Source organism: Melanerpes formicivorus, unplaced genomic scaffold (genome assembly GCF_026170545.1).
Source record: "Melanerpes formicivorus ecotype bairdi unplaced genomic scaffold, bMelFor1.0.p_v2 SCAF_105, whole genome shotgun sequence".
Lineage (NCBI taxonomy): Eukaryota > Metazoa > Chordata > Aves > Piciformes > Picidae > Melanerpes > Melanerpes formicivorus.
In genome coordinates, this window is record NW_027142457.1 from 507,521 (window position 1) to 532,699 (window position 25,179).

General features: G+C 43.9%; 1 protein-coding gene across 1 annotated transcript in view; it reads right to left on the reverse strand.

Annotated features, from left to right (window-relative positions):
* Nucleotides 1-12,468, reverse strand: part of ALKAL1 (ALK and LTK ligand 1) — a 36,625-nt gene extending 24,157 nt beyond the window's left edge. The window contains exons 1-2 of the mRNA XM_068166731.1: nt 12,217-12,468; nt 11,033-11,382 (exon numbers count right to left, since the gene is read on the reverse strand). Of these exons, the coding sequence (XP_068022832.1) occupies nt 11,033-11,372 (340 nt within the window). The 5' untranslated portion in view covers nt 11,373-11,382; nt 12,217-12,468. The remainder of the gene's footprint in view (nt 1-11,032; nt 11,383-12,216) is intronic.
* Between the last annotated feature and the right edge of the window lie 12,711 nt (nt 12,469-25,179).

Genomic DNA, 25,179 nt, shown 5'->3' on the forward strand with positions numbered 1-25,179 from the left:
TTCTCAACTGCTATCTTAGAGGTGCTCCCAGTGAATCCATGCCATGTTTATACTCAGGCTAAGGTGATTTTACCCTACCACAGCTGCATAAGGAGACTTCTTATCAATGATAATTGGGACCAAAATATTTAAGTGTTACATATAAGTGCATCAAACACAGTGATCTATTTAAATGTACTGATACGGGATATCTTATCTTTGAGGATCAGAAGGAGGTGTGAAATACATGAGAACCATACATTTCACAGGGCCAAAATATGCTGAGCAGAGAGCACTGGCCTTGAAAACCAGAAGAAACTTTCAATGGGACCAAGGAAGTTTAATTCTTCTCTGTTTCTTAACTACTGCTCTTCACTGTTATAATACTCTGGTTCTCTGAGATGGAAAATGTAACTGCAGAGAGAAAGAACTGTTACTCTCCATATTCAAGAGGTTTTCTATCTATTCTAAGATAGCATTTATCTTGTTAGTATATTTAATCTCCAGATTTACTCCTTGTTTCACTCCTTGCTCTGATAGGAAATGAATAGCTACCCCAGACAAAAGTAATGGAGAAGCAAGGCTCTTCTGGAGGTGCTGCTCAGTTCTGGGTGAGTGGACTTCAGTATAAATGTGCAGTCTGGGTCTGTCTCAAGGATTCTGAAAGCCTTTATTGCAGCTTGACTAAGGAATCCTCTGTAGACCCATGAAGCTGAAGCGTGTACACACTCATGGAGTGACTTCACCGTGGGGGTGATGCAGAGCTGCCCTGTTCATGAGCAGTACATCTGGGTGTTAAGTTTGCTGTACTTTCACAGGTTTTACCTACAGAAATTATTGATTTTGTAGTTATCCCTTTTCTGAAAGTCTGAAAATTGCCTGAGGTCTTGTTACTGACAGGGGGAGTTCTGTCTACAGTAACTTCACATGTAACTTGGGACTTGATCATATAATAACGGAAAGCACAAATTGTGTGGGGCATCTTGCTGAATTAGTAATGACCAACAGGTCCACTCAAACTTCAGGCCCAGAGCATAAAGTGAGAGTGATTAACCTGCTTCAGATTGCTTTCTCTCCCGGAGATTTCTCTGGAGACCTCAGATATCTCACATGTGAGGCCTCCTCCCAAAACCTTTCCCTTCTTCCTGAGTGTAACATTGTCAGTAAGCTCCAGGGAATTTAATTCTGAACACTCCTTTCAAGTTTTCAGCTCCCACTGTCTTTCTTCTGATAGTGTCCAGAATCCTGCAAAGCCTTCATGATTGCATGTGTGTGGGTTTATTTTTTATTGAATAGAGAAGTTTTAAATGCTGAAGGAAGCATGCAATAGCTTCAACATAAAACAATGTTTTATTGCCTCTTATTCATAAAGGTAGCAAGCATCTCTTCTATGTTCACTAAGGAAGAAATAAAGACACTTTTGCTGGAAAGTTATAAGGCCTCCAGAAGTAGAGCTTCTCAAGGGGATATTTACAAGTTGATGGCTTTGTGTTGGGACATAGCTCTAATTCTGGGACAGTTGGAGGTGTAATATGAGACTATATTAAAAAGAGGAAAACGAATGCACATCCTGATGTATCTCATGGAAATCTCCAGAGATTTTCTCTGGAGACCACAAGAAATCCTCCTGTTGGGATGTTTTGGCCATAAATTTGTGTCCAGTGTAAAAAGAATTAGTTTTTCCTACATTCCTTGCATTAACATTTCAGTGACAGAGGAGAAGTCTCTCAGGCGTTAGGCAAGTTAAGAGAGAAGAAAGAAGTAATTACTATATCACGATTACATTAATAACATCACAGCTATCTCCTCAGCTATTTTAATCCAATGGGATTTAAGGCTTTTGCTAATCTAGTGCATATATCCAGTGCTGCCACATCCACTGAAGAGGATGCATTTCCTAACACTTCATTCCAAAGGTTCCTTCTGTTGAAACCCATCACATTCCCCTTGCTATCATTTTGCATTTCACCTTTATTCCACAGGCTCAAGTTAACACAATATCATTTAAGTAGCAAAGCCTTAATTACACTTTTACCATGTTACTCCTGAAGTTGTCCAAAATCTGCAAGAAACAACAGATGCTTTCCTGATGCAACTTTAAATGTTGGCTTTTTTTCCCCCAATCCAAAGAAAAAGATTTCAAATCATGTAGTAAGAGACCCTGCACTAAAATGCAGTCTGCCCAATTTACTTCAATTGATAAAGAGGCTTTAAAAAAACATAAGAGTATCAAAAAAGTTTAAATAGCATGCAAAGCTCTGCCTTTGTGATTCATGTTTTGTTTAAAAATGAAATAGTAAGATTCCAAACCAGTCACAATTTCTAATCCCAGACGTTGTTTTCCATTGATGTTAAAAGCTTGTATTAAACAAACACAGCTTCCTGCACTGTCCTATTCAAATCAGTGGAGCATCGCACATGGCTGACTTTTTGCCCAGCAGACACAATAAAACATGGGACAATGTAAAAATGGCCACTAACCAATCAAGGGCTTGGATCCTTCATGTGTAAAATCTTGTTTATATCCTCGAGATAAAGAATTGTACCCTCAGTATGTGATCAATACTCAATTGATTCTCTCACTGGAGCAACTGTTTGCCGATTGACCGACACTAAAAATGCTCAAAACACTAATAAATAGCCTGTGGGACTTGCACTGAAGTAGTAACCTCCAGTTCACAAGTGACAAAATGAAGCACTCATCCTTAAACTGAACAGAAAAAGCTAGCCATCAACTGAGGCTAACACGGGAGATCAGCTGCACTTTCTGTAGCAAAATGCTTTCCCCTGTGCAGCTTTTCCTGGTTTCTTGTCATTTTGCAAGCTTCATTTTGGCATTTTCCTCACTAAAGTTAAGTTTTGGTCGTGGTCTCCTGGGCAGAGGGAATATGAAATTGCTTAGGTGTCAAAGCAAGAAACACAACCAAAGCCATGTCCCAGAGACTGCATCTTTTTCCAGCCTAAAGGCTATGTCTTGTCCTGCATGACACTGCTCATATGTGGACACACTCAGGAAGCATTCTGCTCCTTTCTAGCAGCCTGCTTTAATAATCTTCCTCATTTTGAGCCCCCAAATGTAAGGAGCAAATTATTTTATATATATATTTATATATTGGGGTTTTTTTCAGTACAAGATCAGCTGAATGTTTTTACTGAAGAAAAAAGAGAAGATATTTAAGGTGGCTCTTAAAAGTGCATGTATTTGGTGTGTTTTAAAACAAGCCTTACAAATTACTAAACTATGTCTGCTTAGCTTTAAGTAATTCTATTGTTTTATCTTTACTGAAATGCCCTAGATAAAGAAAAAGAAAAACACTGAAAATTTTAGCTCTCTTGAAAACAGAAATGTTAATAAGGGAGATATTTTTCCCTCACTTAAAACCTACCTTAAGGTCACTTGGAGAGGTCTTTAAGAACAAAACAATCCGACTAAGTACACTTTAGACATGGAACCAGCCTCCTCTTTCTCTTTGCAGCCTTCTGGTGGCCATTTTCCTCCAGGGTGCATCTTTCTAGGGTCCCTCATTCATTATGAGGTTCTCCCTAACCCTAACCCTAATCCTAACCCTAACCCTGCACTAATGATTACTACTATGCCATGACTTTAATGCTGGTTTAAGCACTTTGGAAAGCATAGCCTACATTTATAAGCCACCTTTGTAACTTTTAAGTCACACGTAGGTCTGAAGCACCATATCATTTCCCCCCTAATTGCCCCAAAACATCAATAATTAGAAGATGAATATGCATATGTGTATGCACAGTTGTCATCTTTTTAAGTCTTCCTCCTTGTATACCTAGGTATTTAAAATACAGATGTGGAGCAATCAAGGTTAAAGCTTCTCTACCAAATGACAGATGCATTGCAAAGCCTTACACCTGTGCACTATCATTCTGCCACCTCTCAGAGGCTTTCCCTGGCGGATTAACACCTGGCACAACAGATCAGAAACCTGCCATTCTTTCTTGTTTGAAAAAAAATCAAATCATGCCTACAGCAAACAAAAAGAAAAATGCAAAATATCTCGGCTCTCCAGATTGCTCACAAGCTCAAGGCCAAGCGAGGCTAAGCCAAGGTGCATGCTACACTTCCATGTACTTGGATCTACCTTGAAATGGAATTTCTGGTTTTATTTATTATTCACTTCCCCGCATGTTGGAAGAGCCCTGGGGCACTTCAGGCCCAATGCTGGTGCAATGTCATGAAAATTACAGAATCACAGAATTAGTGAGGCTGGAAAAGACCTCTGAGATCAGCAAGGCCAGCCTGTGACCCAACACGATGGCATCAGCTAAACCATGCCACCAAGTGCCACGTCCAATCTTTTCTTCAAGACCTAATCCTACCGTTCACTTTTCTGGGGTTAGAACTGCACACATTAGAGACTGTGTCTCTCATCGTGCTACATGCAATTTATGTAAAGTATGAAATAGAACTAAAAGAAAAACCAGATCATCTCCTTATGCTGAATAAAGAAAAGGTCACTGACTTTATATGCAACAGCCCAACAACAAGGCATAGCTAGATGCTGATGTTCAGTCTTGCTCTTGGCGTGGCACACTGACATCCAAAATGTTTGCTGCCCACTGTACTGCAGTTCCACAGGGTTTCCCCCTTCACATGCCAGGACAGAGAACAACATAAGGTATTGAGCACCCCAGTTTGTGCTGTCTTTGATGGAAGTGAAGGTAGAGCCCCTTGGAGAGCCAGTGTCATCATGCCATTTGAAGGACTGCTCTGATGAACCTCATTGCAGTTACATAATGGCTGCTTTGTCACTGCTCACTCACTAGCTGGCAGGGTTGGCCCATGGGCTTCACATTCTCCACCATGATAAGGGAAATTCCTGGCTTGTCCCACATTTCAGATGCCTCCTGTTCCATGGCCTAGCTGCCTGGCAGTCATGTTTGCCAAGTACACACTATTGCTGCTACAAAGCATATTGCACAATGCACCTGAAAACTCAAACTGTCAAGGAAAGAAATGCAGCAGCAGGGTTACAGGTCGTAAAGACTTCTAAAACCATGAAGGAGTTGGACACAAGGACAGACCCAAGCCCTTGCACAGAACTGAAGGCTGAAGGAGCATACACTCTCTGCAGAATCTGGGACTTCATTAAATTAGAAGCTAAGAAAGCCAGCACACAAATTGAGGCACTGAGATCATGGACCCCTTACAGACTGGGGAACCAGTGTGAGAGTAACATAATCTGGAAGGAAATGCTGATGATAACAGCTGACCTGAATGAAAGGTGGTATAGTCAAGGACCATTCCATTGAAAACAGCAAAAATGGTGGGAAAAGCAAAATACACTTCCAAATACAAATGGAGCTACAAATATGCACTCATTAGAACTAAACCTGTTGATGTGTCATTAAAAATTGGCCACTATCAGCTTGTTTAGGAGAACTTACCGAGGAAAAACTGAGGATGACTTTGAGATCAAAATGCTATCAATATATTTAACAAAGAGTAAATCTTTCTCCTCATCCAAATGAAATCTCTATGGCCTACTTCTATTTTTCCAGTAGAACTGACACCTAATCTTGGCACCAGCAGAGATAATGGTTATTTCCACTGGATTCATTGGGTCTGTTTGCATTTCTGCATCGTGGTGTGGCAAGACCCTCACAGCCCCTCTGATCCTGCCACAGTAACCATTTGGCTGGGCAGTGTGTTTGTCTATGGCAGCTTTACTGCTTGCAGTACCCAAGCCAGTTGCCTTCTTCCATGCAGGCTGCCATATAGATGTTCTGCTGAGATGAATAATAGCTGAGGATTAGTTCAGTTGTTAAATTATGAGAAGGCATTTTCTTTTCATTACTAGATCTTGAATAGAGAGAGAGTTCTGAATTATTTCCCTATCATTTCCTTCTCAATGACAGCGGAGAAAAATAAGTCCCCCAACTGTTTAGAATATGGATTATATTAAGCCTCTGAAAGCAGAATATATTTGCCTGGAATAGATAAATATATTCTGCTTCTAGAGGAAGCCTCCCCTTCCAGAAAAGCCTACCCACAAACTACACTGCAAAAATAACTTATTCAAAGAAACTTCAGATGTGCAACCAGGAATAATTACTACAGGACAACGACATTTGTGTTGATTTTTTAATGCAATATCATCTCTCTCTTTTTTAATCAATTCCATCCATTATTTGGCTGATTTCTGACGTAATGTCTGTTTTGGTAAGCATGGTTTTGGACAATGTCATTTTTGCTACTTCTCATCTTCCTTTCAGCCTCCTGAATGCCCAGAAATTCCTATTAACACAATAAAAAACCACAACAAAAAGCTCTTTTATGAATAAGAATAACAATTGAACGAGACAGAAGGACCACAAAGAGCTCCGTGTTGTGCCACACCATACATTTTAATTTCCGAGAGACAAGGTTTACATTCCTCAGTGGTCTCCCTCTTTTTTTATTCCAGATCAGTAATTACATTCACTTAAGTAGTTTAGTATTAGGCACAGCAGGACTGGCAGAATTAGAGACTCCCATCTGTAACTAACGTGACACTTAGGAGGCGATTTGCTCAGTGAGTAAAAAGAGCAAAAACTTTCCTTATGCTTTACATGAGGTTACATGGGTTGGATTCAACCATAAACTGAAATAAACCCCAAACATATCTTTCAAATCAAACTCATTATGAATGATGGTTAAATTAGCACCACGTCCTGGGACAGCTTAGAGTTTTCCTCTGCTGATGTGGAAGAAATTCTGGCATAAAATGGAACTCTTGAGTTTAACCTTGAAGTCTGAGAGGCAAATTCTCTTCTCTGCTATGTTATTCTAAATCTGAATTAGATATGCTCAGGAGGCTAGTTTGACCATAGAGGTAAATTGAGAGCAATATTTATCTTCATTCCTTCAGGCTTGAAAAATCACTAATCAAAATGTTTTAAAACGTCTTGCCAGCCTCTCAAGCACAAAGACAAATCTCAGCCCCCAGCTCCTTGTAAGTGTAACTAACTCATTTCTCCGCTCTTGTGGGGACTATGTAAGGAAAGGATGGTTAATGCAGGCTGTTTCTCCCCAACACTTCTTTGAATCTAACTACACAAAAGCTATTTTGGTCCTGCAGAAAGTGTTTGGATAAAGGTAACAAAGCAAATCTGAAAGGAATGGTGAACTATCCTAGTTCCCCCAGCGTAGCGTTCAGAAATAACCTGATGAATCCTCTCCTTATGAAAATACATATTTGGGGCCTTCATTTAAAAACCACAACAACAAAAATCCTGACCAAAGCTATGCAGCAGAAGCAAGGGACAGTTGTGAAAAAGATTGCTCATTGAGAAGCCCTCACAGCTAAGTTTAAAAACTTTATGAAACAGTTCTTAGTGCAAAAAAAAAAACCCACCCCACCAAACCCCCTACTCAAGCACAGAAACTTCATGGAAAGGAGGCAAGTCAAGGATGTTGTGACAGAAAATTTAGTGCCACTAGATACAATAATTCAAAGGAACTACTTGTATTTTTAGTGACACCCTACCAGGAATCCTAGCAAAAGATGAAGATTGCTTTTTGGTTAGTTGGAATGCATTAATGCTTCACAGTAAGTGCCTGCTCTCATTAGTCAGGCCACCAAGAAAGAGAGGGACAGGTCTGTGTGAGATGACTTCACCAAGAAAAAGAGGGACAGGTCTGTGTGAGAGGTCTTCACCAAGAAAAAGAGGGACAGGTCTGTGTGAGAGGTCTTCACCAAGAAAAAGAGGGACAGGTCTGTGTGAGAGGTCTTCACCAAGAAAAAGAGGGACAGGTCTGTGTGAGATGACTTATGAACAAGGGTAAAAGGGATAAGATGTCAAGATAGTTAAGGTGATGGTGAAACTGGTATCTTTATTGCATATGTGGATGTCTTTCTGGGTCTTACAAGATACACAGTACAACTCTTCATACAGCTAGGGACCACACTACATGGAATGCATCCCTGATTAAGGGGGGAAAAAAGACCAAAAGAGTCATTTCCACACAGGTCACTGCAGCTCACTACCCCAACGTGGCAGGGAAGGTTTCGGTGGCTATCTTATTTCAGTCCTGCCATGCCCACAATGATCTTGCATGAAACAGAACACAGTTGCTATTCCTATAACACAGCTTTAGCCCAGGACCTGCCCTTAAATTACCTGCAAGCCACATTCAGATTGGGCATCACAGACCAACCACTCTCACTTTTACATCCTCTTTATGCATCTATAAATGAATGGTACGTGTAGGATGTCTGACAGTTGTCATCTCATTCTTCTTTTTCCAGCCTCACTGAAGCCACTCTGTGATGCTGTGCTTTATTTGTTATGGCCTAAGGTAAATGAGCAAGTCTCCACTGCATCAAAGGAGAGGTTCCTTCCCCTCTCAAACCTCACCTCCGGTCATGTACTTCAGTCACTTGCCTTGTGCTGCTCCTAAAGTTCACCCAGTGGGCACTCCAGGCCAAGTCTCCTCACTATTCAAACAGCTAACCAAGCCCCCAGACAAATAAAATAAAAGATGAGCGTGGTGGCACAGCAGAGTGAGTTGAATTAACTCTTTGTGTGGTTAGATTAAAGCTGGAACTGGTCCTGAGAACAAGGGAAAGACAGAAGAACAGGAGAGGATGGACATTTCAACCCTCCTGTTCTCAGCTCATTGATAATATAGATCCTCAGAAAATAACTAAATAGATAGGGAGAGAGAGAGAGAACACACAAATTGTGCTTCTTTCCTGCTCTGCACTGTACATGGCACTGTTCTGGGTGGTTTTGTTTCAAGTTGAGCTGCTCAACTCACTGTTCAATCAAACACTTGGGTTTGATTTTCAGCAATAATGAACAATACAAACACGTGGCACTGGTTTTACATGCTTGGCTGAGTGCTCAGCTGAACAACACCTTTCCTGACTGATTGAGCCATTCTCTTCAGCTGGCACTCAGGTGCTACCAGCTGGAGCAAAAAGCTGCAGTTAGCATGTTGGTGACAGGAGTTACAGGACAAGGACAATGACTTATAAGAAAAGCCTTGTCACAGCTGTCTATCCAAAAAGCCCCACAATCACACAGCATCACAACAGGTACTAATTCTCACCCCTGATGTTTGCTACCCAAAAAACCTGTGAACCAATGTGAAAACTTTATTATTTAAGCTGTAGATCTGCCCTTTCTAACCTGGAGAGGAAGCAACCATTGTAACAGCCCACAGGACACTGCACCTACACCAGAGAATTTCTCTAAGGACCTTCTCAGCAGCTCTGCTCCTTGTTGTATGCAATATAGCTACTAAAACCAGCGATGAATAGAAAATGAAGCCCTGTTATGCATAATACTAATGAATTCAATAAAATTCCACTCCAAAGCAATATAAATATGATGAAATATTTACACCTTTGGTTTATAGCTCAATAAAACTATTTAGCTAGGGAGTAAATATCTCAAAAGGGCGATGCTCTTGTGCACAAAAGACTGTTTTCCTCAAGCTACCTGACACTAATAGCTACTGATCTTGGGTTTAGACTCTTCTCTCTTACCACTCTCTTGAGAAGAGGACACACGTAAGGATTCATGTGTTCTGCCTGGAAAATACCTCTTTGGTATTGTTTCCTGGAAAAGTTGTATACTGGGGGTTTGCTCACAGCAAATAAAGAATTCAAGCCACAGTAAGTGATCACTCATGACCCGTCATGTTGATTGCCAGCAGCATCTTTTCCAGTCTACAAGCAAATCTGGGACAATCTGTTTTGGGATGGCTTTTCATTAACTACCAGAGACTAAAGCTCTGAAAAGGTAGGAATAGCTGGAAGTTCAGTGGGACAGCACAACTCCTTTCTGATGGACTGCTCAGTACCTGGGGCAGAGCACACAGCAGAAACTTGTAATGCCAGAATATTCATTATTTTTTCACTTGATTTGTCCTTTTCCAGCCCTGTTTCCTTAGACTGTGCAGTGATCTCACTGTGCAAGTGCCTGCCCTAAAAAACTCTTATTCAGCTTCTAACTTCTGAGCTTGTCACTCAACTTCCAGTCTTTCTGAAATGGGGTTTAATTGTCTTTAAAACAGACCAGTGGACGCAGAGAAGAGCAAGTCTAGCAGTGTGACTTGGGGAGGGCTGCATCTCAGCTTCACCTACTACCAGCCACCAGCCACAAGGGCGCTCCCCAGGGACATAAATTCCTAAGGAACCAAATTTCCCTACTTGCCCTTATCTTGGTTTCTCTCCAGTACGGTCTCTGGTGGGCAACAACACAAAAAAGTTAGTGGGCTACAGCTAAAATACAGTCACTGTAATCACTTTCGTGCTGAACTGCACCATCCTGACCTACACAAACCCCTGAGGCGTCTCCACACTAGCAGGAAACATTCTGTGTGGCTCTGCATCAAAACTAGCTGTGGCAGAGGTGAACCACTGCCCAGTCTCCTGGCCAAGCATAGTCTGAATATCACCAGGCAGCTGTGCTTGGCCCTGAACTGCCTCTGCTTGTCAAGGCCAAGCCTGACCTGCGCTAGCCTGAGAATCCTCCAAAAGTGAACCAAGCCCTGTGCCCACCACAGCCCGGCTCACTCACACTACCCCATCAAAACTAGAAAAACTCCTCACATGGGAGCTAGTCAAGTTGAAGAGGAAGTTGAAAGAAGTCCAGACATCTGTCTTTCAGATTAGTCAACTTTCCTCTTCGTGCAAAACAGAAGAGCAGCCCTAAGTTTGGGGAGAAAGTGTGTTCCCTCGGTACTGCCAGTGGTGCAGCGCAGGAAGATTGAGAGGCTTGACCAGAGCGGGACTGCAGACCAGTGTGGTCCCAGTAGAAGGTGCTGAAGCCCGAGTGCCCCTCTTCTTCCCGAGTGCCCCGGTACCTCCCATAGCTGAACTCCCGCCGGGGAGGCTGAGATGCTCTGCCCTTAGCAGAGTTCGACCTCAGCAAAGGCTGAATCTCCCCGAAAGCTGTTACCCCGCAGCGCATCCCGCTCCCCGCTTCCCACTCGCTCCCTCCTGCCCTCAGCGGACTGCCCCGGCGGAGGATCCGTCAGGGACGGGACCCCCTGGGGGCTGCATCTCTGGGCTTCCAGCGCGGTGCTTCTTACCTCCGTGGCGGGCAGGGGCGAAGAGCCGGGGCGGCGGCGGGGCCGCGGCGGCGCTGGCTGGGGGTGGCCGGGGAGCAGCGGCGATGGAGCGGGGGTCCGTCGGCGGGGCACCGCCGCCGCTGCTGTACCGCCGGGAGATCACCCGGTCCCTCCGCGGCGGGCGGGGCGGCAGCGGGCGGTCGCCGTCCCCCAGAGCTTGGAGGAGGAGGTCGAGGAGCGTTCCCCGCTCGGCTTCGGCGGCGGGCACGTCCCTGCCCTCGGCACCCGGCGGCGGCGGTGCTGAGGCAAGCAGCAGGAGCACGATGGCGGGCAGCGCCTGGCGTCTCTTCGCCCCTCGCATCTCTGCGGCGCTGGGAGGAGGCAGAGAGCGAAGGCTGTCAGCGCCGGGCCCGGCCCGCAGCCCGCCCGCCCGGCCCCCATCCCGTACCCAGGGGCACCCCCGCGGGCACGGAGGCGGTGCGTACCCGCCCGCCGCTCCCACACTCCCGGGCCAGAGCAGCCCCGCGGAACGGACACCCGACGGGCCGCCACCGGCTGTCCCCTCCCCGCCAGCCCCCGAGCAGCCTCGCTGTGCTGGCCTGGCGCCCCAGAGGGCTCACGTATGGACAGGATTAGGGGAAGGGCATTAACCACGCCGCGCATATTTGCGCTCTGCTCCTTTCTCCCCCATTGCTCCCCTCCCTCCGCCGGTGGAGCCGTGCAGCCCTCCGTGGTCCGCCCTGTCCCCTGCCATCGTCCGGGGCAGAGCTGCGCGCCGGCTGTCGGGCAAAGCGTACGGGAGGGCAAGTAGTCGGAGTTCAGTTAGGGGCGAATTACAGCGGGAACTGCTGCAAATCGGGGTGTAAAGGGCAAAAACAATTACATGAAGCTGAGGCTTCGAGAGCTGCACTTAATGCCCCTAAGTAAGGTATTCTAATTATAGCTTACGGGCAGGATTAAGGGGGAGGGAGGGAAATTCTGTTATTTGCAAACTGTTTCGTACTCGCCGTCCTCTGAAAATCCTCTTGGGCGAAAGAGTTAATAGAAGCCGCACGGGAGCCGGCTCTCCCCGACGGCTCCGTGCTCTGCCTCCCGGGACTCACGGCAAACCCGGAGTGTAAGAGGGGGAACGATCCGCCTTCGCTGCACGGGTAGCGGCATCCCTCGCCCCACGGCAAAATCCTCTCCGGAGGACAGCTGCTTACCTTCAAGCGGAGGCAAGGCTCGGTGAGGCAGTACGGGCTGGGGACAGCGGTCCTCGGTTGTCACCGCAGAGCCCGTATTCCCGCGGAGGCTCCGCCGGGCGCGGAGCAGGGCGGTCGGTGGCTGCGCCCGGAGAGGGGGGATGCGCCCTCCAGGTCCATGCGCTTCTCTTATATAGTCCTCACCGGCGTACTCATTTGAGTAGTATCGACTTTAGGTGGGTGGCAGTCGATGGAGACACCTCTGGTAATCACTCTTGGGCTCAGAGAAGGGCTTTTCTGACAAACTTCCTCCTCCCCGTTTGTCTCCCGGTGGATAGCAACTGAAAGCTGCGTTTGAAGTGGCTCTGATCTATTTGTTAAATTAGATTTCCCTGAAGATTGGGAAACGCTTACTAATAAAGCTGCCGGCTCAAGAGATTAAAACGCGCTTTAACTTAGTGGGATTCCCTTGGGAATACAGCAAGAGAACTACTCCCCCCCCACACCCCCTCAACCTCCCACACCCCCTTTTCTTATTGAACAAAGAAGCCTTGAGCAAAGGCTGTGGTGTGTATAAATTTGGTTCTGTTTTAACGGCAAAGAAAGTTGTAAACCGTCTTTGGTGGTTGACTTCACAAACCGGGGACCTTGCAGAAGTTTGTTCCTCCAAAGCAGCTCTTTAAATTTTTTACAACATACAATGAAAAGCCTTTTAGCACAAAAGGTCCTGACCTAATTAAACCATCAAGCCCACAGGTTAAAAACCTGCCTCTTAGGGCCCTGCATAGAAAAGCAAATAATTATTGAATGATTTCTCGGCTCTTGGAGATCAGGGCAGACAGGTGTTTGGGAGCAGACTGAAAAGTGTTGAATTTGTGTTGGAAACACACATTTTTTTAGAGGACACCAGACACTTTCACATCATGACACAATCTGCAAGGAAAATGCTTTCTCAGAAGGTGCCTCTGAGATACTTAGTAAGACTGGGAGGAAAAGGATTTGAGGTATCCTTGAAGATGTGAAAATGGGGAAATAAGCCTTGAAAGAGATTTAACCTAGCCTGCATCTGTCTGACAGGCAACAGTTCCCTACAAACTGTCTTTCCCAAAACTCTGTCTTTTGTACCCATCAGTGGTTATCTCAGGCAGAACACACTCAGGGCTGTACCTCACAGAGGCTGGTAAAGAGAAGCCAGCTTCTTCCTCACATCTTCCTACTCTTGTGCCATCCGCACTTGCTGCTGTGTGGGGGTGATACCACAGAGACTGAGGATCAAACCAAATTTAACTAATGAAGGGTTACAAAGGGGTTTTTTTAGATGTCAGTGTACTGTGCTGGATAAACTGGTCTGACCACTGGATTCCCAGAGTAACGAGGAGGGAAGGGTCAATCTCTTTCTTACTGCATGATTTCCTGCTTTTTACCTCTTTATTTGGAGCACATTTGGTCAAGCTGATGGTTAGGTTGAGTGAAGAGGAAAAGGGGGAGCAGTGATAAGCCAAGAAGCAAAGCAGCTCCAAAACAAGCCCCAAAACTTCTCTCCACTTGCTTTTATTTTGGAGTTTTGTTTGTTTGATTGTTTTTATTTGATTTTATTGGTTTTCTTTACATTTGTTTGTTTATTTTATGCTTCAGAGACACACCTTGCCACCACAGAATGGGACTGTATTCTCCTGTAGCAATGACCAAAGTACTACCTTGACTTGAGCTCCCCTGCCCACCTTCATATCTAATCCTAGATTAGATTTATATCTTCCAGCCCTCGGAGCAGGCCACACAAGAAGGAAATTTATGTGGCCCTGTGTGACAAAACAGTCTTTCCACCCATATGAAATGTGAAGTTTTTACTGTGTGTCTGTTTGAGGCAGGTAGCAAAATGCTGACAGAAAAAAAACCAACTGAATCAAAGCTATATTCCAAAAGGCAAGCAAAGAGTCCCACATCCCCCCAAAAGGAAAAGACCTGAGATTGCAAACTGCTTCAACAGATCTTCAGTCTTGATAGACAACATCCTGGAGCTGCCAGTTTGGGAAAGTTTGTACAAAGATTGCTAAATGTGTCACCCACATGAAGCTGGTTTCTAAGATACATATACTATTATATCTACTTCAGCCACCAAATTGTGTTCTTCAGCTTACATGATGAGGATTTAAAGTTGTAAAGCTCCCTGTTGGAACCCACCCAGGCCCAGTGAGCCGCCCAGATTTTTACCTTTGTCCCCACTGCCACTTGCTTCCCATCTCTGGAAGATCTGCAGCCTTCTTTCCTTGGACTGCCATTACACCCACCCAGAGGGCAATGAAGTGGTTTTAATTAATGTTTTAAATTGGAGCAGACCGACAGGTCGTTTGCTTCATTTGTTACCAGGAGTTTTGTTTGTTTGTTTGAGCTTAAAATAAAAAGCAATAACAAAAACAATTCCTTGTGTATTTTTAGAAAGAGTAAACTGAAGGAAAGGAGGCAGTGGGCATCCCTGCAAAGCAGCTTGAGTAGCAGATCTATCAGCCTTAAAACGAAAAGAACCAATTAGAGCCACAGCACATCCAAACAACAACTTTTAAGTAGCTTTTCCAGCTTCTTTCTTTGCCCAAGGGCCTTAAAGACTTACTTTAAAACAAAACAAAAGAATTGGTTTGCATGATCGTACAAAGCCTTGTCTCCTTTTAAATTGTTTTGATGTTTGGATTCTTCAGAGATCGTCTGAAAGAACGGTGAGCAGAGAACCGCAAGAGGAGGATGAGTGTTCTACTAATCCCAGGCAATTTTGGCAGCTTGAAAACCCATTCTCGGGTCAGAGTAACATTGGCCCATTTGTTAGTAGATCTAATGTGCCTCCTCATCATTATATGGAGAAAGAACCTCAGCATGGGATTTACATCAAAGGAACATCTTAAGGTTTCACTCAGTATGTTATTTAGGAACAGAAAACCTGCTCATAGTGAGCCTAAATAAGTCTGGTTATTTGCTGCTTTCAGGCGATGGATTTAAACAAGTGCATCACATTTCTTTTCCTGTGGCATATTCTTTTCACTTCATGATCTGTCTTAGTCACAATCTATGTCTGATTGAAGCTAAAAAGCAAACTAGTTAAATCAAAGTATCATAGGGCTGACAGAGACTTGGAGGCATGATCTAGAGCCTTTCATTGCCCAAGGCAGAGCCAACTCTACCTATGTCATCAGGGCTCAGTAAGAATCCCAACTTCCCCCATCAAGCTCAACACTTCAACCCAAATCCATTAAATGAACAATTGGCCAACGTTGGCTTAGCAGTGACATTTTACCTCGGGATTTACACTGAAATATAGAAATTATCTAAATGTATTCCCAAAGCACACACTCAAATAAAAGGCAGGCTAAAGTAAGATTTAAAATTGAGGTGTCTCATGGTTTCTAAATAAATCTCTGTCAGCCAAAGATTCCCATGGCCACTCAGCTAATTCAAGAAGAAAACCAGAAAAACCCTGGTGCTGTTGAAGTCCCTGGGAATTCTCCTGTTAACTTTGGTGAGCTGGGATTTAATGCAAGGTTGTTACTAAAGGAGAGGTGAGGAAGTGAAAAATCACCTCCAAAATGTGAGCATATTATCCAAGGCAGTAATTTATAGCTGGGTACTGTGATTTCTGATAATGGAGGATTCCAGCTGGTTTTCAGATCACACTATTCCCTTAAAATCAGAGTTTTGGAATAGCCATATGTACACATATGTCTGTTGAGGCTAGTATAAATATATTGGATCCTGCCTCAGTGCAGAGGACTTGATCAGATTATCTCTTGAATAGTTTTTGCAGTCCTTTATTTCTCTGAATCTACAAAACATTTGCAAGCAGCTTTTGAGGCACAGGACACACTGATGAACTGGCTGACAGTGGAAGGCTCTACTGCCACGTTCAAAAGTAGAGTCTGGGTCTACAGAGATTATTTCACCATAATCTAATCCCAATAGTTTCTCTCTTAGGGCAGTTGATATTTGGAACTTAATAGCAAGAAATGAACCTTGCTTGCTTCTTAAATTGCTCCCTGGAAAGGATCTTCTGCAAACTTAGCATAGAAGAATAAGGGAAAGACTTTAAAACCTCACCAGATGTTGCAGGACCCAAGAGTGGTTTTACCTCTTTATTTGGAGCATATTTGGTCAAGCTGATGGTTAGATTCAGTGAAGAGGAAGAGAGGGAGCAGTGATAAGCCAAGAGTGGTGTGCTGAAGAGGAACAGATCTCAAGGCATGAGCAGCACTCCTCCTGACCAAAACAGCCTTCTGAACTGCTTGCAGCCCTTCATAAATGTTGTGACATGGACAATTTGAAACCATTTGTGTAACCATGGCTCTGAAGACTGAAAGTTTGTCCTGGAAAATCTCCAATAGTTGCCTTGTTTATTCACACCTCAGAAAGAATAACAGGAAACTGGAGACAAATAAGGAATATGCTTTGAGGTTGGAAAACACACATTAAAGCAAAACCCTCGAGTTTATCAGAGAGAACCTTGAGCTAACTAAAAATATCTACTCAGAAAACAGAAATGTGATGGTAGGAAACTCTTTAATCCAAGAGCATGACTTTGGAAAAGGCCACCACAGCAATTCATTCTATCAAACTGAAATTGCCAGTAAGAATGCAATGGAGACTCACCCCAAACAGAGTGCAAGACACGCACTCCACATGCTCTTACTTCAAAGGACACCATATTTTCAAATAGTCTAGAGTAAATCTAAAAGACCTGTAAGAGGCCATAAGACAAAGCTGTCATATCTGAAAGACAATAAAGGGGGGAAAAAAACACCCAAAACAAACCCACAACAACAATGAACAAACAAGAATGAGGCGAGGCTGAGGGAGCTGGGATTGTTTAGCCTGGAAAAGAGGAGGCTCAGGGGAGACCTTATTGCTCTCTACAGCTACCTGAAGGGTGGTTGTGGCCTGGAGGGGTTTGGTCTCTTCTCCCGGACAACCAACACCAGAACAAGAGGACACAGTCTCAAGCTGCACCATGGGAAGTTTAGGCTCAAGGTGAGGAGAAAGTTCTTCACAGAGAGAGTTGTTAGCCATTGGAATGTGATGCCCAGGGAGGTGATGGAGCCACCATCCCTGGAGGTGTTCAAGAGGGGATTGGACTTGGTGCCATGGTTTAGTCATGAGGTCTGTGGTGACAGGTTGGACTTGATGATCGTTAAGGTCTCTTCCAACCTTGGTGATTCTGTGAAAAGCCTTGCAGGAAGAAGGGAGCTGGTACTTCTGTCATGGTATTTCTACAACCAAAATATTCACCTTACCTGTTCCTTGCACAGCCTCAGTTTCTCTGTGGTACACATGGGTTGATCTTTCCTTCCTCTTTTCAGACATCCATCCCCAACGCCGTTCTTTTGCTTTCCATTTAAAATTACACAGGACACTACAGCTGAAATAGCAAATGTTCACTCATACTCTTTTCTACACATCCCTTGTGTTTTTAACAAACAGGAAGCCACAAAGGTCTTTGTTACCAAGGAAGAGAAGAAGTCATAGTAAACACAGAAAATTTCAGTGAAACCTTTGCTTCTTGGTACCAGAACAATGACAATTTAATGAACAAGGGATCAATTTTTGTATTTATAAATAAATCTATATAATTAGACCAAGACAGATAGATAAATAGATTATTTTATATATCATAGAGTCACAGAATTGTCAGGGTTGGAAGGGGCCTCAAGGATCATCCAGTTCCAACTCCCCTGCCATGGCCAGGGACACCTCACACTAGGTCAGGCTGCTCACAGCCGCATCCAGCCTGGCCTTAAACACCTCCAAGGATGAGGCTTCTACCACCTCCCTGGGCAGCCTGTTCCAGTGTCTCACCACCCCCCATGGGGAAGAACTTCCCTCTAAAGTCCATATATATTTACATACAATGTCTGGGTGCATTCCTGTGTGACTTGCTCCAAGTGATGCTGCTGCTCTGGCAGCGGGGTTGGACTAGATGGTCTCTGGAGGTCCCTTCCAACCCTTAGCATTCTGTGATATTTTTATGTTTCTATTCTAATTCTGTGTTTAATTCCTATAATTTTGGTTTAATTTCTTCTATTTCCATACTTGTTACACTTCCATGTTAAAAATGGTGAGGAGTTTATTGTTATGGGTGATGGTTTTCTTGTGTGGAGTTCTTCTTTTCAAGTGACTTGAAAATTTATAAGGGAATCAAGGCTGACAGAGAGAATCAAGCTGTGTTAATTAGAAGCTGTGTTGTTGCTGGAGATTATTTTCAGTTTAGCTGAAACCAATATTAAAGCTGGAAGTTGTGCTGAGGTTGTGCATTCCTTGCTCTGAATTACTGCATCGTTTGCAGTGTGACCTTATGGGAGCTAAACTGCACCCCTTGCACCGCTGAAGAGGCTCCTCAATTCACTCAGTTCCTTCACTCACTTCCTTCACTCACTTCACATCATCATCTCTGTCACAACTGGACATCCTGCAATAAATAGTGAACTCTTCTGGTACAGAAAGGCTCATATGGAGTAGAAAACCAAGGAAACCCAAAGATGTATCAACCCTTCTCAATCACTGGCAAGGATTACTACAAGGCACACTAAGATGCTGCTCTAGCAACTGCTGAGACAGCCCTGAAGATGCTTGCTCAGCTGCTTGGAAGAAGTGCTTCCAGACATGGTCCATACAGCCCCTTCCCAGGCTCAGGGAAGCTGCTGAGCCTGCCCTGGCAGACAGCAAAATGCAGGCGCTGGCAAGCAGCCAGGGCATCTGATTCCTAGATACTGACTCAATGGCACCAAGATAAGGGAGGTTTGTCCTGTCTAAAGGAACATCCCAAGGCACTGGGGAAGGGCATTTATTTGGTGTGTGACTGCTTGTTGGATGATAAATGGATATTTGGAAGTTGGTTTTGTTTGTTGTTGTTTCTTTTACCAGAATGTCTAAGGCAGTTATGTCTGACCTGAAAGGCAGAGAGGACAGCCTACAAAGTCCACCTGCAGTGATTTACCCACTGCTCAGTTTTGCCTCACAATACAACTCCACTCTTCATAGCTGGAAAGTAACATGAGCATTTGTTACACCTTGTTAAAATCTGCTTTCCCGAGGCAGTGAATTCTTCACCCAATTACATCACTTGTCTGTAGCTTCATGCACAATTTAAACCAATGTAATTTGGAATGGCTGCCAAAAAAGATCAAGATCATACACCTCATGCCTCTGGCCACCAAAATTTCTGCCCTTGAGCTGCCACCTCTGTTAGGCTGGCACAGGAGTTTAGGTGGTTGCTTGCTGAGCTGGGTTAAAATACTGATTCAAACTGAAGTCTGTTCCTATCAGCTAGTTTCCCCAAGCAGCCAACTTACAGCTCACAACTCCTCTTGTAGATATGAAGATGCAGATACCATGGAGATAACAGAATGCTAAGGGTTGGAAAGGACCTCTGGAGATCATCTAGTGGAGATGTCAGTGAAGAGCTGGTAGCAAGGGAGAGGCAGGACTACAGACTCCAGAAGCAAATGGTTACTTACCATGTTCACAAGTATGGCATTTCAACCATCTTGACAGATGTGTGAAACCAGATGAAGATATTTTCACATTTCTCTAAATGGAAAAGCCAAAAGAAGAGAGGACAATTCATTAGTGCACAAAGAGTGAAAGGAACAAATTCTTTATGAGGGATGCCCTGCACTTTTACCCTCCTTCCCACAAGGTCAAGAAAGAGTTGATTCAGTGGGAGCTGGACCCAGTGCTACATTTGCTACTTCTCCATCTCTCCTTCTCCTCTCCTGTCTCATCTCCTGTTTTCCCTCCTCCACAACTCTCATTTCATTATCAGGGCAGCAATTTGAATACGTTGCTGAGCAAACTGCACAAGGCTCCTGAAGCAGCTGTGCTAGTACCTGCTAGGCAGAACCAAGCCATGCAAAACCCAGCTGAAGGCTAGACCAAGACTGCATTTCTCAAGCCATTTCTTCCCTCTCTTCTAAACAAAACTTAGATTTCAGCTTCCAGACATGAAGCTTTTGAGAGTTTATGAAACACTGCAAAAAAAAAAATGTGTTACTAATGCTAGTAGGTCAAAGGTAAGCAGATCTTCTTGGCCCAGACAGAGACCCTTAGCTGTTTGAGGAGGAACAATAAGAGTAGGGATAGCCTCTCACACTGCCTGCAACATATGGACCTTTAGTAAATCTGATCTGAGCAGGTTTAGCTTATTTGGATGTAAGCCCTACTAAATATTTGGAGACTAATTCAGATTAAAGAAAAAAAATAAAAGACCAACCCACTCTTTTCCTTCTGCATGAGACAGTGTCAGCTCTGTAGGGCAAAAGAATAAACACTGCAATGCTGGAAAAGCAAGATTAGAGATGTCTCTGACAAATGGCTCCAGTGACACAGTCAAAGCACTCCCACTCGGCTATCTAAAGCAGCTACCTATCTGAAGTGAGCTTCGCAGGTACTTTAATTCTTAACTCAATTTTCCTCTAGCAGAAGATGACTTAAACAACAAAATGAAGGAGACCTGAAAAAGAAGGACTTCATTGTCCCATTAGGAGCCTTTGCTTTTTTCAGTCCTATTCAGCTCTACCTTTGTCTCTCTAATCTCTTTCTGTATTGTCATGTTCATTGCAGAGATCCTTTTTGCTCTCTGTGGAAAGCTCGTTTTCTACTATCATTATTAGCTGTAATACCATGAAATGAGTCAAGGTGAAATCTTTAGTGGGAAAGATAAGTGGGGGAGGTAGAAAAAATGTTGAAAAGACTGTTGGTGCAGGGAGAAAGAAAGATGCAAGGCAGGGAAGGGTTAAGAGAGGAGGAAAAGAAAGTCTGAGTCAATGCAGAGTAGGAGGAGGTGATTAAGAAGAAATCAAAAAGTTGAATGTTAAAAGGAAGGAAGAATTTTGCTAGAGTGAAATCAGAAGGACAAGGAGAAAGAAATGGAAAGAGAGAAAAAATCCTGAATAGGCTGAAGGAAGGAAGTTGTACTCCAGACATTTTTCTATTGCATGAAGAAACTGAAGTAAATGAAGAAGAAATGAAGGAACTGGGACAGACTAGGGAGAGAAGAAGAGGAGGATAGTGAGCTGAGGGGGGAAGGAGGAAAAACTGAAGTATGTATTTGCTATGTGGAGAGGAAGAAACTAAGGTATACAGGTAGTGGTCTAAATATTATATTCACACATATTATATTCCTTAGAAAATTAAGTGGTCTTTCCACAGGGAGAGTTAAACTGGACCTGAACAGCAGAAAAGGGAAGAAAAACAACCCCAAATGATGCTTAAAATACAGTCATTTATGGAGAAGGGCCATCATCAAAATGACACCAAATACATACCTCCAACAGCTGAGTCAGGTACCTTTCATACCCTCTTCTCAAATATGAATTGTCTTAAATAGATTTGTTTGGTATATTAGTTGGATTTTATGCTATTTACTAGCTGGGAATAAAATCCCCAAACAAAACATTTTCTCTGGCATGGGCATTATGTTGACATTCAGCTTGCTGCTGAGGTAAGTGAAAGGCAATGAACTTGGCTTTGCATAACCACAGACGATGTTCTTTAGCTATTATCTACTCATGCAACAATCCTGAGCCTTTATACATTGACTCTAAGCATTTCTGCAGCATGACACATTCATAGCTTTCTAATCTCTAAAAAGTGAAGGCATTGGCTCCTCAGGAATTCCACCCAAATTCCCCCCATTCTCTTAGGTCATTCCTACCCCTTGTGAAATGTCCTGCTTGCTCCTTTTCTGTTAATACTCCAGTGCCAGCATCCAGTAGCTCTGTGGTTCTCTCCTCATTTTTCTTGACCCCTGTCTGAATACTGTTCTGATCCATCTGCACACATCGAAAGCGTGTTGGGCACTGAGAGCAGCTGTAGCTGAAGGACACATTGGAGAAGGGCATTTCTACATCACACAGATACACTGAAGCGCCTTAGTTTTTGTCTCTAAAGAAATACTGCTCCACCAGAGAGTGCTGCTTTAAACAGGGCATATAGGTCCCACAGGAGTCCATCAGAAAATAGCACAGAAATAACACAGGTTTGCCACCAGCCTGCCCCACAAGGCACTAGCCAGTTGGCTGGCAGTGGGGTGGGCATGTTGCCAGCTCCCAGGGATCCTCCACTTCTCTGTGGGAGCAGCTGGCTCCTGGGACAGCCAACAAGCCAGCACGGCAGCTGGGCAGCTGAGTGTCCAGGAAAGCAGTCACAGAGGTGGGAAACAAAGGATTTTGGCTTCTGGCAGATCAAGAGAGACATTAGCAGGATCTCATTCCCATTAGAGTTTCTGACTTTTTATCCTGATCCAGGAGGGAATGTATACACGTGTGTGCACCTGTGTCTACAGATAGGTTTTAAAAGGTGCTCTGTATGCCTTGCTGTCTGTATATAAAGGGGCAATTATAACAGGAAAGAAGTGAAATATAAAAGAAGCAGGAAGCCTCCTCGTTTCAAGATTTGGTTGTCTTGGATGTGGAAACCACTTCTTCCCCCAAGCCTTCAACGAGCACAGAAAAACAGAGGAAAACATAACCTTTTGCTTTCGTTCAAAGAAGCCATGTTTCAACCTTTATTTATGAGACAAACTAAAGACACTCTCTTAAGAAAAAAAAAGGAATAAGTTTAAACTACAGTTAGTGGTATAATACTTCTTGTATTGCTAGTGCAATGTTTCATCTCTTCTTAAGTACCTAAATAATTTAATACAAGTAAACCTGCAACATAAATACAGCTATCGATGCCAGCACGCTTTGATCTTCTTAGTACTGGCAGGCCTCTGCTGTTGCCTCCCACTCTTGACTTTGTTAACAGTAATTTAAGCAGCAATCCTTTTGAGATAAAAGGATTACAACTTTATGAAAGCCTTCTCTTACAAAATTCAGGCATTCATAAAGCTTGTCAGGAAGCCTGGCTCACCTTGAACTTCCACGGAGCACAGCTCTGGAATCCTTGCTCCGTGCCAAGCAGTTTCCCCATGCAAGGGAGCAGCGGTTTCTGGGGACTGTGGAGGCCAGTTGCAAAGTGATGCCAAGATCTCTTGCTTTGCTGAACTGCAAGCATGGCATCATCTCCATTCATTTTGCTGCTGAGAATGCACAAGCCCTGCTCAGCCTCTAGCTCTAACAAGTGGCCCTGGTCCTGCCCCTGGGATGATTGCAGTTTCCAGGGTTGGGGTGGGAGCTCAGCAAGCCTTGCTTGGACACTGCCATGAGTGCAGTCTCATGTGAATCATACAAATGGAGAGCTGCATTGTAACAGACAAAAAGATCTAAGTAATATAAAGGAAAGCTAGAGTGAGGAGAGCACACCTCATGTGGTGCAGTAGTCTCATTAAAAATAAACAAACAAAGCAAAGATGACACTCAGTAGCCTGGGAAGATGTAGCACCATCTTTAAGAGTGGAGTGTGTCCAGTTTCTGGCAAATTATGTAATTTCTACTGTGCTATCATAGTGGGACACTCATGTTAGCTTATTTGTTACCAATAGATGGCAGTGAGCACTCAGTTTCCTGCAGGAGTGAGCTGTGGTACAAAAGCCAGGTGTCGGGAGATGGGTAGGTGTTTCAGGCAGCTGCTTCTGCAAATCCTGCAGTTACTGATATTATTATTGTGTTTTTAACCAGAACATCACCATCCTTTTGTATGTTCTGGTATCAAGCAATCCTTGGATTAGGGAAACCTCTTTTGATGCCCACTTTGAAACCAATTCCGTGTCATGGTATCAGCCTACTGGTCTGAAGCCTTCCCAGTGAGATATCCATCCCTTCTCAGGAGGCAAGCAGATGGAAGTACTTCCTTTGCTACCATTTATTGCTTGGTTTGAAGGCATCTTTTCTTTTGCCATCCCTTCCTTCTTTACAACTTGTCCCTCATGCTTAATGGGTAGCTATCAAGGGTGGGCTCAAGAAGCAGTCACCACTCTCTTCTGAAAGGTACACTCAAAGGTAGAGTTGATGGGCAAGATGCTTTGGGGTATGAGAATGGAGAATTAGCTGAATAAAGGGGTTTGTGTCACTGGTGATGCAAAAACTCCCCTCAGATATTGTATGAGAGATTCAAAATTTCTCCTTTCAGTTCCAATGAACAAATCAGAAATCACCTAGGATTGCTGTGCTACCAGCATGAAAGCGATGGAAGAGACAAGCAAATCTTCAGCAAGTTGCTGTTTTGTCTGTTTTCTGATCCAGGTGCTTCTTACTGGCCTTGAGTCCTAACCTACAAAGTTTACAAAGGGTAAGTGCAATAAAGTACCAAACTGCCAAGGTAAGATTCTCAGCTGAGAAAAAATGATCACCAGCTCTAAATGGTGAAATTACTACAGCTAGAGTTAGCCAAATTATCAGGAGCATGAACCACTGCAAAGAGAGAAAAGGTGGTCAAAACAGTAGTGGTACAGACACAAGCCATAGAGATACACAACTTGATGGCAAAAGAAAATGGTTTACATGGCTCACATACCAACATTCACTTAGGAAGCCAAATGTCCTAAATAGGATGTTGGGAGAAAAAGTAGTTCCTTAGTAGGCAATATGTGTATTCCATCTGAGACACAACATCCCTGATCCACTTCCTTTTGAACTCTGTCCAAACACGAAGATGGTCAAGCCAGACAAGCCTCATTTCTAGAAGGAGATGATGGGAAAAGAATAACAGAATAGAATAATAGAATAATAAACCAGGTTGGAAGAGACCTTCAAAATCATTGTGTCCAACCCATCAACCAATCCAACCCACCTAAACAACTAAATCATGGCACCAAGCACCCCATCAAGTCTCCTCCTGAACACCTCCAATGATGGTGACTCCACCACCTCCCCGGGCAGCCCATTCCAATGGGCAATCACTCTCTCTGTATAGAACCTTCACAGAACTCTCTTGTTCCCTCTGACTCACATGCCTTGACACCTTCCTAAAGGGGTCTGTGGCAGGTCTCTTCTGCAGTTACCCTTGTGGTTGGCAGAGAGATATTTTTGCTGGGTGGAGTTCAGAGTTAATGCAAAGTTACTCGTGTGG